At 43.9% G+C, this 14,932-nt stretch overlaps 1 protein-coding gene across 1 annotated transcript; it reads right to left on the bottom strand.

Annotated features, from left to right (window-relative positions):
* Window positions 1–3,301: 3,301 nt before the first annotated feature.
* Window positions 3,302–11,682, bottom strand: abhd15a (abhydrolase domain containing 15a). Its single transcript, XM_014214416.3, has 3 exons — window positions 10,103–11,682; window positions 4,950–5,302; window positions 3,302–4,496 (listed from the first exon to the last, which is right to left on the bottom strand). The coding sequence occupies exons 1-3, from the start codon at window positions 10,667–10,669 to the stop codon at window positions 3,875–3,877; spliced, it is 1,542 nt and encodes a 513-aa protein (XP_014069891.2). The 5' UTR covers window positions 10,670–11,682; the 3' UTR covers window positions 3,302–3,874.
* Between the last annotated feature and the right edge of the window lie 3,250 nt (window positions 11,683–14,932).

Here is a 14,932-nt window from a genome sequence, read left to right on the forward strand (position 1 = left end):
TGGGTTTCTGCACAGCACTTTGAGATATCAGCTGATGTAAGAAGGGCTTTATAAATACATTTGATTTGATTAATGTTGCTGTTGTTTTATGTTCGTTATTCAGACTCTTTTCTGTGAATTATATCACAGGTAGTCCTTGAATCATTACAATAATGTATGCTTTCATTGAGTGCATTATAAAATGTATAAAAAGTGACTGCCAGCATTTTGCAACATTTCTTAAAACGGTCTCGTGAAAATCAAGATAGATTAATCTGTAGCTGTGTTGAGTACCGTATCCATTCGTCATAACGTTGTTTACATTCAATGCTGAATTAGAGGCTGTGAGAAGATACTAATGCTATCTATACCAGAGGCTTCGGCTTTTCAAAAACTTGTGGAATGTCACTTGCACCCAACAGCCACTAGATGACCCTCCTTACTTTAGGGACATTTTACAGTACAGCAACACAGCACTAGCCTACTTCACTTAGTCATCAAACAAATCCCATTATAATATCCTCTCTATTCCAAAGCAGGTTTTCTCACTGACATATGCATATATCTTGATTATATCAATGGACTAGCTTATTATAAACTATGTAAGATAATGAAATATCAATCAATGCAAATTCAATTGGACAGACACAGACGTTGGGGCTGGAATTAAATAAGCAAAGTGTTAAAGGTCAATCCAATGTTAACAACTTAATTGGACCGGGAGGCTGAGAGGCCTGGTGGTTATTGTTTCTGTCTCCCCTATGTCTGTCTTCTCCAGTTGACATTACAGTAAATGAAAACTAACAACAAAAGAATGAGCATTCTAGGCAGGCTGCTTCGGCTCATTGTCATTTGTAGAACCAGAAAGAGTGTTGTAACAAATAACAGTGGCTATGTTCTGTGCTGAAGTTGTCTGGGCACTGTGATCATATGTAATACCTGTATTTACATGGTAGTTACAGTGTCATTACAATGTAGGTGCACATTGTTACATTACAACCATAAGGCCTGTTTGCATACTGTGATGCAGAGGTTTGCAAAAGTGGAGAGATAGTAGACTACATATACAGTTGAAGTTGGAAATTTACATACACCTTAGCCAAATATATTTAAACTCAGTTTTTCACAATTCCTGACATTTATTCCTAGTAAAAATTCCCTGTCTTAGATCAGTTAGGATCACCACTTTATTTTATGAATGTAAAATGTCAGAATAATAGTAGAGAGAATGATTTATTTCAGCTTTTATTTCCTTCATCACATTCCCAGTGGGTCAGAAGATTACATTACACTCAATTAGTATTTGGTAGCATTTCCTTTAAATTGTTTAACTTGGGTCAAACGTTTCGGGTAGCCTTCCACAAGCTTACCACAATAAATTGGGTGAATTTTGGCCCATTCCTCCTGACAGAGCTGGTGTAACTGAGTCAGGTTTGTAGGCCTCCTTGCTCTCACAAGTTTTTTCAGTTCTGCCCACACATTTTCTATAGGATTGTAGTCAGGGCTTTTTGATGGCCACTCTAATACCTTGATTTTGTTGTCCTTAAGCCATTTTGCCACAACTTTGGAAGTATGCTTGGGGTTATTGTCCATTTGGAAGACCCATTTGCAACCAAGCTTTAACTTTCTGACTGATGTCTTGAGATGTTGCTTCAATATATCCACATTTTCCTGCCTCATGATGCCATCTATTTTGTGAAGTTCACCAGTCTCTCCTGCAGCAAAGCACCCCCACAACATGATGCTGCCACCCCCGTGCTTCACGGTTGGGATGATGTTCTTCGGCTTGCAAGCCTCCCCCTTTTTCTTCCAAACATAACGATGGTCATTATGGCCAACAGTTCTATTTTTGTTTCATCAGAACAGAGGACATTTCTCCAAAAAGTATGATTTTTGTCCCCATGTGCAGTTGCAAACCGTAGTCTGGCTTTTTTATGGCGGTTTTGGAGCAGTGGCATCTTCCTTGCTGAGCGGCCTTTCAGGTTATGTCGATATAGGACTCGTTTTACTGTGGATATAGATACTTTTGTACCTGTTTCCTCCAGAATCTTCACAAGGTCCTTTGCTGTTGTTCTGGGATTGATTTGCACTTTTCGCACCAAAGTACGTTCATCTCTAGGAGACAGAACGCATCTCCTTCCTGAGCGGTATGACGGCTGCATGGTCCCATGGTGTTTATACTTGCGTACTATTGTTTGTACAGATGAACGTGGTACCTTCAGGCGTTTGGAAATTGCTCCCAAGGATGAACCAGACTTGTGGAGGTCTACAATTCTTTTTCTGAGGTCTTGGCTGATTTCTTTGGATTTTCCCATGATGTCAAGCAAAGAGGCACTGAGTTTGAGGGTAGGCCTTGAAGTACATCCACAGGTACACCTCCAATTGACTCAAATTATGTCAATTAGCCTATCAGAAGCTTCTAAAGCCATGACATCATTTTCTGGAATTTTCCAAGCTGTTTAAAGGCACAATCAACTTAGTGTATGTAAACTTCTGACCCACTGGAAATATAATACAGTGAATTATAAGTGAAATAATCTGTCTGTAAACAATTGTTGGAAAGATTACTTGTGTCATGCACAAAGTAGATGTCCTAACCGACTTGCCAACACTATAGTTTGTTAACAAGAAATTTGTGGAGTGGCTGAAAAAGGAGTTTTAATGACTCCAACCTAAGTGTATGTAAACTTCTGACTTCAACTGTATATGGCTCTGGTACAATAAGGTACAATTACATAAGTTATGTAGATAAGGTTTTAGTAATCCTGGAATATTTTGTAAAGGGTTAGATGTTAGCTGAAGCTGTGGTCCAGCAGTAGCAGCTGTCTGAGTGGATAAGGATCTGTAGCCTTCCCTGTAGCTCAGTTGGTAGAGCATGGTGTTTGCAACACCAGGGTTGTGGGTTCGATTCCCACGGGGGGCCAGCACAGAAAAAAATGTATGAAATTGTATGAAATGTATGCATTCACTACTGTAAGTCGCTCTGGATAAGAGCGTCTGCTAAATGACTAAAATGTAAATGTAAAATGTAGGGACACACTGCGGAGAGATGTCTAATTAGATCACACACACACACACAGTGGCATCGCTCTGGGCATACAGCTATTTTAGGAGAGGTCGAAATGGAAAACTCTCCATGCGTTTGGTGAATCCTCAGACAAACAGAACTCTCCTTTACATAGTCACAAAGTTCAAAGTATGGCACGTACAGCATTGTACAGTACATTAAGTTCCACATACAGTAACTGAAGACTATTTAATTCATACAATGTTACTGTAATTATGTCTGGACAAAAAATAACAGTATGTGACCAAAATGAAATGCTTGTTCCCTCATAGTTTTATTACATTGTTCCTTACCAATCATTCACATAATTTAACACATTTAACACAAGTTTAACATTGTTTAGAAAACTACAGGAAAATCATCATGTCACTACCAGTGCCTATTCAAAGTCGCAGATTCCAGCTACATTCAACAAACCTCAGTCAAAGTTTGAATTACAACATGTGTGAAAAGCCACAAACCCAACTGGTTCCACCCAGTTCAGCAAAACATCACAACATCACTACACATAGTTTCCCCTTGAATCTGATGGGCTCGTCAGAGAAATACTGGCAGTCCAGTGTCCAGACGGGCATTTTTGGACAGTCATCGGGAGGGGGCACACGCACACAAACACGCACACACACACAGGCTTTTCTGGTTACCCCTAGTGTGTTTTGAAGTGTTCATCCTCAATTTCTGAGAGAGTGTGTGTGTTTGTCAATGAAACCCTGTTCCATCATTTACCCAGGTGGCTGGTGCACACAGATTCATTTTCAGCCTTTAAATGCAAAGCTCTCTTGTTCTGCAGATACAATCCCTTATCATCCATAATATCATCACCCCAGCTCATCGTGTATAAGACCTCTGCCAGTTGTAGATAGTGTGTATATTATGTGAGCATGCGGGCAGCCTCTTACAAGTACTGACACTACGATGTCTGAAGACCTTGCCCTGGCTGCTACCCCCCAGGCCCCTCCGTCTGGCAGCCTGCTTAGCCCTCTCCTCTGCCGCAATAAAGTCCGTGGTGGCCCTGAAGAACTCCAGCAGGGCCTGGTGACTCCAGCTAGTCCCAGGGGTCCCTCCACCATTCACTCCCCCAGAGAAAGCACTCCCTTCCTGGGTGTTAAAGCCACAGTGTCCCCCCCTGGTGGTCAGCAACAGGAAGAAGTGGGGGTTGCTCTCGAAGAGTTCCAGGGGTAGGGTAGACTGGGGGTCTCCTCTGATAGGGTCATCCTGAGCACAGACACTCAGAACGGGGATGGCGACTTCGTCTACATCCCGGAGGGGTTCATTGCGTTCCCAGTAGGCCTCCCAGGCTCCCCCGCTGCTGCTGCTGGTGCCCGCGGCTAGGGCCAGGGCTCCTTTAGGGCCAGGCGGCTGGCAGAACAGCACCTCCTCCAGGCCACGCAGGGAACAGCTGGAGAAAAGGGTGTCGGTGTGCACTGTCTCACCCAGCACTGTCCTGTACCTAGATATACAGTACACAGACATGAACACACACACACGCAAACAAAAATACAGACCCACAATGCCCACACATACCCCCCCCCCACACACACACACACAAGTACAATCAGTAAATAAAGTACAATCAAATCTAGAAGAGCTGCATGGCTCTGTAACATCCTTGTTAGCATTGATTGTGAAACCACAAGTTGGGTCCCGATGCCCCGCTCAATCAATAGCACTGTGGGCAGGACACCGGTTGCCATGGTTATGGTATTTTAATAAAGTCCTATAATATCAGGGTATTTGACATCGTTCCCTTTCTTCTCAATCAGGTTTCTCTCTCTCTCCACCATCCCCTCTCCCTCATCCCTCCCTTTCCATCCTTACCCTGTGTGTTTGTCCCCTTCTGCCCTCTCCCTCCCTCCCCTCTCCCTCCCTTCCTCCCCACCTCCCCCCTTCCTCCATCCTTTACCTGCTGAGGCATATCCTCTGGTAAGTCACCAGAGCCCAGTGGAGGGGCCAGATGGGTCCGTTCTCAAACCAGCTCTGGCAGCGGAACACTGGCGAGAGGCAGGCGGCGGCCGTCACGTAGCTGGATGAACCACACTCTCCCAGGTAGGAGAGGAGGAGACCGGACCCGGTGCTCTCGCTCACCGCGTACAACCGGCTCACAGGCTGCCGGTAGCGCACGTAGCGCACGGCCTCGCGTAGGTCCCCTGGGTCGCCAAACTGCTGCAGCTTGACGGTGCTGAGGGGGGTGGCGTTGTGGCTGCGCCGGTTAAACACCACGGGTAGGTAGCCATGGGACAACGCCACCTCACAGAGCTGAAGGACAGAGAAACAGAGCATAATGTAATTCATAGTGTTATGCCAATGTAAAAGCCCTATTTAAATACATGAATTCATTAATGCATGATGTTTCAACTGACTATGAACTGTAACAACACCAACACAGGCTGAATCTGACATGGCATCCTATTCCCTATACAGTACACTAATTATAAAAAGTAGTCCACTTTAAAGGAAATAGGGTGCCATTTGAAACACACCCACAGAGTATGAATGTACAGCTTCACAGAGCTATAAGAAGACAGTGATTAGAGAGAGACCAAGAGGAGGTGTAATTAAATCACTGCATTAAATATTTACAGAGCTAAGAAACTCGCAAGAGCACTTATACCTGGATATCATCTTTTCTCTCTGCGTTTCTCTCTTTCCTCTGTCTCAACCTTTCCTTCTCTTTCTCTTCCTCCCTCTGTCTCTTTCTCAACATCTCTCTCTGAATGAATTCATCCTACTACTATAGTGGATCACAGTAGTATTGAGGTGGCTACACTATTTCATTGAAGTACAGTTTTCCAACCTAAGGATGATAAGGTATAAAGCAGATTATCTTTGCTCCAGTCCTCCATTTGTTTTCCCTCTGGACTTCTGGACTATGCTGCCAGTGTCGAGCCCATGAGGAATTCTTGTCACTGAGACTCGAGAAACACGGAAGCATGCACACGCCAACACTCACACTTAAACTCATGCCTGTCCAGTCGCAGACACACACCAACACACTGTCACTCAGAAGCATGCACACGCCTGCACAAAGCACCTGCAGTACATCCTGCCACACATATGCCTACACAGACCCCTGCACACACTCCTGCACACACATTTACACACTGCCACATTCTTCAGACGAACGATGCCAAACTCTCACAAACTCCCACAAATATTGAAGGTCCACCATTCAGCCTGAACATAGCTCTGTGAACAAGACCAAAGGGATTTGTCTCTGACTCATCCAACCGTAGAAATGGAGGAAGTAGAAATGACATCATCACTCTCATAACACAGCTGTTAAATGCAGAGGCAAAGTCATCATACTGGAGGGGTATCACAGTCAAGTTCATCATCAGCATTCCTATTTTGATGAAATGCTTATAGAAACGTACTCATCAGTGCAACAATGTGTGAATTAACGCAGAACCTGGGCTTCTGCCATGTTGGAAGACTGAGGGTTTATTTTGAACCAGGCATTTGTCTAGCTCCGAATTACCATAGTTCAGTCTTACTCACTGGCTTGACAATTGTGTAATAAACGTGTAGACAGAATGGTGTCCTGTGTCTGGACACAAGCCTGTAAAATCTACACTCAGACGTGATCTCACCTTTGGCTCTATGTCTGACCTTAAAGAGAGCATACAGGAGTCATGGGACCCATTTCACTCCACAACGTTGTTCATTCCCTTCTCTCGGTCCCTCCCTAATCACCTTCACAGATCTGACTGTACTGGACAGGCGAAAGAAATATGGTGAAAACTATTTGGAGCGCAATGCTAAAACCAACCCAGTCATCTCAGATCTGTGTTGGGGAGTTATGAGGGAAAATGGGAGTGGAAAACATTTTTGGAATGGAATACAGCCTTAGTCAGAATGAACTCTGAAAGATCGCAGACTAGCTTGCTACAACTCAGGCCGTTAGGGGGGTAGAGGGCATAAAACCTATAACTGTCCTCTAACAAATCATCCACCGCACACTCTGCATACTTTCATACTGTATAGCCAGGGCAGCAGGCCTGAGCAAGAATATGCATGCGTCCCAAATGGCACACTATTCCCTATATAGTGCACTACATATGGAATAGGCACACTTGGGACGCAGTCTGCAACACCTGCCATTCACCATCTGTTTCTAGACACTTTTATGGTGTGTGAGTTTGCTGTGATGGAATGTAGGTCCATACGCTACAGTATATGCCCAACTACTGTAACATAACATGGGGGAGGGGTAAAACAAAGACAATCTCATTATGAAAAAGGATGACTAAGTCTCATCTAGAAAGGATGATGTCCAAACACACACTGATTTATCTCTCTCAAAATACACAAATGTACTCTCTATCTCGCTCTTCCCTCTCCCTGTCTCTTCTTATCTCATCTCTATCTTTCCCCCGCCTTCTCTCTCTCTTTCTTTCTGACTCCCTCTTTCTCTCTCTCACACACACACACACACACACACACAATTGGAGCTGACCCAGAAAGACAAAAGAAAAAAGAATCCAACATAATTTGCCCTTTACTCAATCTATCTTTCTCCTTCTTCCTCTCTCTTACATTCTTCCCATCACCCTCTCTTTTGCTCTGATGCTCCCTCGATCTCCCAGCAAAAAGGAAAGTAAAATCTGACAGAATTCAATTTTAGTTCAATCTTTCTTCCCATATTCCTCTCTATCTCCCGCCTATCCCCCTCTCTCTTTCTTCCCCCATCTCCCTAGGCTACAGACATAAAAAATCCTTCACTTTAACTTTTACTCCAAATTCCTTTTCTTCAGCTCTCCATCTCCCAGAAAACAGAAAAGTCATATTTGACACATTTGATAGAATACATTTTTCTCCAAATCTCCCTCTCACATTCTTTCCATTTCCCCCTCTCCTCCCTCCATCTCTTTCTCCCACATCTCCCTAGGCTACAAACAAAATAATTCACTTAAACCTTAGTCTAAATTCCCTTTCTTCTGCTGACTGCTGACAGGCTGTTGATAGTGAATCAGCGCCTATGAATGCTCCTATTGTTGACAGACTAGGCTAGTAGGGGATGCTGGCGGTCAAGGTTGTGACTTTTTGTTACTCACAACAGTAACAGAGTACATAAATCAGGCTTGTAACAATGCAAGCCTGGCCAGATTGGACAGTTTTACACTCAATTGGGATACTTGATAGTGGATTGGGCAGGTTTTTTGATCTAGTTGGGGTAGAAAGTGTCAGAAGAATCTAGCAACATTGCCTGGACCGCAGGGCACACTGACTCATTATAAGGCTAATGGGCATTGGAGTGTAGCCTGATCCCAGATCTGTTTGTGTTGTCTTGCTGATAATGGTATGACTTGGCAAGACAGCACAAACTGATCTGGGACTAGACTATTGGGAGTACAGCTGCAGTGATGTGATCCTTTCACTCACAACCTGCCCAGGCAGAGCAAAGCCTTGTAAAAGTGTTTCTCAATTACCACAATCACTGTATTGAACCCTGGTTTTACTGCATGGCAGTGTGCTTGTTGTTTGCGTTCTTGCTCTCTTCCTCACCTTGCCAAGACTGACTTGAATGAAGATGCCCCCCATGCTTAATGGAAATAGGCATTGGCACTGGTACTTTCTCATATCTCGTCCAACCTCCTTTTTTACACCACTGCAATGATGAATTAGACATAATTTCACTATTTATGTAATTTCACCATTACAAATAACTTCACAGATTGAACCTTCAACAATGAATGGTATAGCAGAGAGTTGTATGACCATGAGATAGGCTTTGTTATGTGTATGCATATAATATATGATTACCAAATAAGTCATAATAACTACACTGTAACGGAAAACAGTAAATTATACAGTAATTTGGGGTATTATCGACAGTAAAATACTATGAAACATTTTGCTGCAGTATTCGGTAAATGATGGTGCATTGTGGTGAAATGTTGTGGGCAGGGAAATAATTGCTGTATTTCAAATGGTAATGTGTTTCCACCCCACAGAATACAATACTGTAATGTATCTTTGGAGCACCAAAAACATTTTGACCACTAGTGGTGCATGGGATTGTTGTTTCTGGCTCATTAACATATTTTGAGGCTGCCTTGTAAGAGGCTGTATTTGTTGCACCTGTGAGTGAGAATGATGTAACAATTTAACTCCTTTCTGGTTATAGTGATCCATCAATTTGTATGGGGGACAGATTTGAGTGGCAGTAAGTCCTAAACCTTAAATGGTTGAGCATTTTGCCATATCCTTTTGGTCTGTTTTGATCTGTAGTCGCTGACAGTTTGGAAGCCTTTGTTATGACCTCTAGAAGTGCAAGTGATAGAAAACCCCACATATTCATTAATATGCTGTAATGTGTCAACACTTTCCGTAGCAGCCAACCTGCTTGCACCAATCCCTTGTAATTACAGTAAAATACTGTCAAATACAAAACCCTCCCCTTAATTAATTTAATTAATTCATCCATCCATTCATACTGATTATGTTAGCATTTTACTTTTTTACAGTATAATACAGTCAATTTTACAGTATTGTACTGCATGTCATTATACAGTACTTGCTTTGAGACTGTGTTATTACAGTAGATGTACTGTTATATGAAATACAGAATTGTACTTGCCACCAAGCTGCCTGTAAGCTACTGTATATTCACAGTAACCCCATTACAGTGTAGAGATGTCTAGAGTTTATGTAAATCTTATTTCTGCCCCTGAGACTGTCCACAACAGCCCCCAATAGACATCCATAGCACTGTAACACCGTAGCACTGTAACACCGTAGCACTGTAACACTAACACCGTAGCACTGTAACACCGTAGCATCGTAACACCGTAGCACCGTAACACTGTAAGCTATGTTGTAGGTAACAGCTATGTTGTCAGAGCTGAGGTAAAAAAAGGAGCAAGACAATTAGTATAATGTTGCCCCCATTAAGACCATAAGACAGCCTTAGCACATACTGTAGGCCTAATAACAGGGGTAGGTGGGCACTGGGCACACTATGGTTGAGGGTGTTTTCACATGATGAACAATATTAAGCCTGGTTATGAGAAGGTATTGCATGATATTTCATCATTCATTAAATCATTAAGCTACCTTCAGCACATTTCTAGTGATTTTCCCGAAAGAGTTGGGTATGATGAGGAGGATAGGGCTCGTGGAATTACTCGAGGTTCTCCTCCGTTTCTGGTACGACGCACCGGCCACCGACACTGCCCAGTCCAGTGCCACGAGACCATCGTCACTCAACTGCAAGTAGTCCCGCACGAAATGCACCCGGCTCTTGTACGGCCAGCACGCGCCGTAGACGGTCTGAAGAAACGCACTCGCCCGCCATGTCCATCCGGTGCACGCCGTGAAATTGCTGAAAGTCCTGCAGTGTTTGAGGAGATAGTTGGCCAGCGCGGAGGGTTTGCATATCAGCGCAACAGCGGGGACTTTATTCCCATCTTCCACGTCCGATGTCTGGGCATTAGCACAGTCCACCGGGACCTCCCGGTCTGAGACGCACCTTTCCGAGACCCTCTCCTTCGTTTGCCGCCGTGAAATTCCGAGCCTCTGGAGGAGTGCGTATGGCTCGCCCTGGGTACCAAAATATTTCGAAGCTGGCCAAATAACGGCCACCAGAATCACAATACACAAAACCACTAGCCATTCCAGCATTTGAACGGTGGGGAATAAACGGTCAATTCCACGGATGTTCTATAGTCCTACAGTTATTTTTTAATTCAAGTCAGCCAAAGCTAATATTAAAGCACAAAGAACAGGCCGGACCATCTTCGATTGGTTGATGTCTTGTTCTCACAAAGCACAACGTGCGCGTAACCATATAGACTATTTGCTTTCGTTGGGAGAAACCAGAATGCGCACAGCCACAGTCTCCACTTTATTTCTTACAGTAACATTTCCACTTTGATATCTCCAGCCTTTTATGGTTGATTACATTTTCTGTTCATCCTTATTGAAAACAGTTTGTTGAAGCAGAAATTGACTGGAATAGACCCACTGTTTCAAAATAAAGCGCTCCACTCCAGAATGGCTGCCTTCTTCAAGGTGCATTCCTGGGTAAATTACGCAAAGTGTTTTCTCCAACAGCACACGACCCCTCTCCAGGTCGTTCCAAATCGGGATACATGGTGTTCTCGGCGCGCGCCTTTGAGTTATCAGTAATTTCATGCAGAGCTGCGTAAGCTTCGCTCCTCAAACTCAACAGCTGTGTGAGCGAGAGAAACGTCAGAATGCATTGCACTGTTCATGCTCCAAGTGCGAGGCAGGCAGGCGCCTCCCAGCTCCCATGCAGAAACCCTCGGTGTCAGACTGTCAGAGGCGAAAACGTCTATAAAATTAACTTATGGCATGTACAGCAACATTTTCTCTTTCAAAGTAGTCATTCTATTTGAAATAGTATGGCTAGATGTAGGGAATAGAGGGACATTAGGGAGGCAATATATGTTAGGTAGTGCTCGTGATCCGCTGCTTGTATGGAGTGATGATGATGCAGTTGTTGCTGTTTTGAACCTATTAATGATGGCAGTCTGGCGGCAGTCTGACATAGTGCTGTAGCCTGCCAGAGAGGACTGATGGTGAGGACCAGACTGACAGAGAAATGTAGCCTGTCAGGGAGGACTGATGATGAGGACCTGTGGTGGATGAGTCAGTGTAATTAACTAGGCAGATAGTAACGGACAAGACAACAGAACATTGTGTTTGTCCCCTTGTTTCATACAAGAGGCAATTTATTTTTCTTTATTGAACACTTAGTTAGGTCTTTGTAAAGCCAATAAAGAGAAGCTTGTGACTTTTGTGTTTGGTAAATATCTGTGTTGGTTGCTACTTTCTCTAGGGGAGTTTGTCATCACCTTTCATAAAAGGTTTCCGCCCCCCATCCTTTTGGATTCCTAGAAAATGTGTTGAATAGATGGTAGTGTTGTAAGGTAATACACTTAGCGTATACATGGCTTGAATCCAAGTGTGTATGTGTTGTATTGTGTTGTGTGTGTTTTGTATTGTGTTGTGTTGTGTGTGTATATGTGTGTGTGCTTAGACATTAACCAGACTGCAGTCTGTTGTTGGTTCATGTGGTTCAACTGTTTATCTTGGAGCCTATGATGAGATGATTTCAGTTGGCGAGACACAAGAAGACAACAGCTAATGTTATTCATGAGGCTGAACCAAAGAAGAGAAATTAAGAAATGAATGGAACAGAACTTTGGCCTCACTCATCTTTTTAGTCATGAAAATAAATGATATTCTAAGTCTGTGGAGCGAGGGATGCTGATTAGAAAGAAAGGGAAGAACGTGAAAGGGAGGAAGAGACCAAGAGGAGTGACAGGGAGGATAGTGTATCTAGAGAGAGACAGAGAGAAAGAGTTGACATGCAGTAAGGATAGGGGTTATGGCGCCTGGAGGTTTTTGTTATAGATTGTTCAACACACCTGCTTCTCAGGGCATGTTATGGCCCTCGAGGGACGTCACACACACCCTCAAAGGACGTCACAGGATATCTAAAAACAAGCACACACCCTTTATTGTTTTGTTTATGGACGACAAATTGTTCCGCATGACTCAAGGTTTTGGGAACACGCACAGACACAGTCACATACACACACACACACACACACACACACACACACACACTCCTCACACACACACACAGTCTCACACACACAGTCTCACTCCTCACACACACACACACACAGTCTCACTCTCACACACACACAGTCTCACTCTCTCACACACAGTCTCACTCTCTCTCACACACACACACACACACACACACACACACACACACACACACACACACACAGTGTACCACGTGAACTCAGTAACTGGTGGGGAATGGTCCTTGAGAGGGGCTGTGGTCTTTGAGAGGTCTGGGAACATAAATACACACACACACACCAGAGGACAGCGATAAAAGAAACGGTGCCATAGAGAATATGACACGAATCACTCTAACTGACATAAGAAGAGCCATGAAGGGCAGAATCTAGCAACTCTAGTGTCCTGTAATGGGGGGTGAACAACCTCCACCCTTCCCCATGAACATAGCCCTAAATTACCCTTCTCTGTATGTTCCTTGTCATGTGTTGTGTCCTGTTTTCATTGTCCTCTAATGATAGTTACACCATAACATGTAAATAATTGCGTGGATGTTTATGTGTTACTGTTCTGTTGACCTTCTTGCATTAAGCAGAAGTCTCTTGTTTTCCATCCTATAGTAAAAGAGTGAATGTACTGTAGAAGAGGTGTTCTCTATTAAAACAACCTTTCCAGACAAATGAGGGTGAATATGTGTTGGCAGATGCATAAATGAATGAATAATTGCTCCCTGTCTGCCCTAGAGACATGACACACCTGTCATGGCTTTGCCAAAGCATTGACCCTGCAGTTGACGAGGCATACAATGGTCTACACTGAAACACATATATGCACACGAACACACACATGGGTACGTACACACCCGACACACACACACACACACTCACATACACAAACACCCGAGACACACACACACACATACACCCCTCATCCATTATCGAACACTGATCCAGGGACGTGGTGCTAAATCTGGACTCCCTCCCCAGGAGTGCTGACTAAATGTTAAAAACACTGGCTGGAAATAACACCCAGGGTGCATCCCAAATGGCACACTATTGCCTATTTAGTGTACTACTTTTGACCAGTAGTAGGGCTATGGTCTAAAGTAGTGCGCTATATAAGGAATTGGGTGCCATTTGGGACACAAACCCCAGTCTGCTCCTGCAGAACAGAATGTCTGAATTATAACAACCACTGTACAGTATGCATTATGAATGACATATCTCACAGCGGAAGTCATACTAGTTTAATACAGGGTGTGTTTGAACTGGGAATGAGAAATCAAACTCTATTAATAGATTTAGAATAGATTCATGATGAAGTATTTAGCGTTTTGATGATGGTGCACTAAACAGATTTTGACAGCTGATCTGTCACAGTGTCCACAGAAGGTGGCCCCCTCCCCGGTCGGGCGGTGCTCGGCGGTCGTCGTCGCCGGCCTACTAGCTGCCACCGATCTATGTTTCTGTGTCTTTTGGTTTTGTCTGTCTAGGTCCGCACCTGTTCCTTGTTAGTCATTTAGTGGCGGGGTATTTAGTTTGTCTTTTTGTTTGGGGAATTCGTGCGGGATTATTTCATGTCATGAGTGAGTGGCAGTTGGTATTCTGCGCTGCCTTTTACTACGCAGCGGATTATACATTTGGATTGCCGGGCTGCGCCCCGTGCGTTGTTTTGAATTTTGGAGTTGTTCTCCTATCGTGTGTTTTGCGCACTCTGCCTTGTGGCTACCTTATTTATACAGTGTTTAATAAAACATCTGTGTTAACGGACCTCCGTCTCCTGCGCTTGACTCTGCCCCTTTCCTGCTACCAAGGATATCGTTGACATGATCTCTATATTCTACATGATCAATTGATATTGATCTTTTGATTGGTTTTCTGAAGGAAAACGCAAAACAGAAGTACATTAGCTCAATCTCCAGCCACATATACAGTATGATGTCACACAGGAGATGGTGAGCTAGAGAAAGAGGAGGAGAGAGGAAACTGTGGGAGGCCTCATGTCTCATTCATAGTCATAGTTTATGTGTAGAGAACCTATTTGTGGGGCTTGGATAAACAAATGGCCCCGCCCTCTAAATGTCATTACCTCCCTGATGGGAATGGAAACCAGCTGTAGTATGGAAGACTGAAATGATAGTAGTATCAGAGGCTGTCCAACAGGACTGTGTGTTGTGTCCCCCTTGTGTGTTCTGGGAACTATCATCACAACACTGCCTGCCCCCTGTGTACACCCCCCCCCCCCCCCCCATCCTCTCCTCATTCCTTCCAACCTCTCCCCATCCTTCCCCTACCCTCACTTCCTCTCCTCGCCCACCACGGTCAC

The sequence above is a fragment of the Salmo salar genome, chromosome 09, assembly GCF_965601325.2.
Source record: "Salmo salar chromosome 09, fSalSal1, whole genome shotgun sequence".
Classification (NCBI taxonomy): Eukaryota; Metazoa; Chordata; class Actinopteri; order Salmoniformes; family Salmonidae; genus Salmo; species Salmo salar.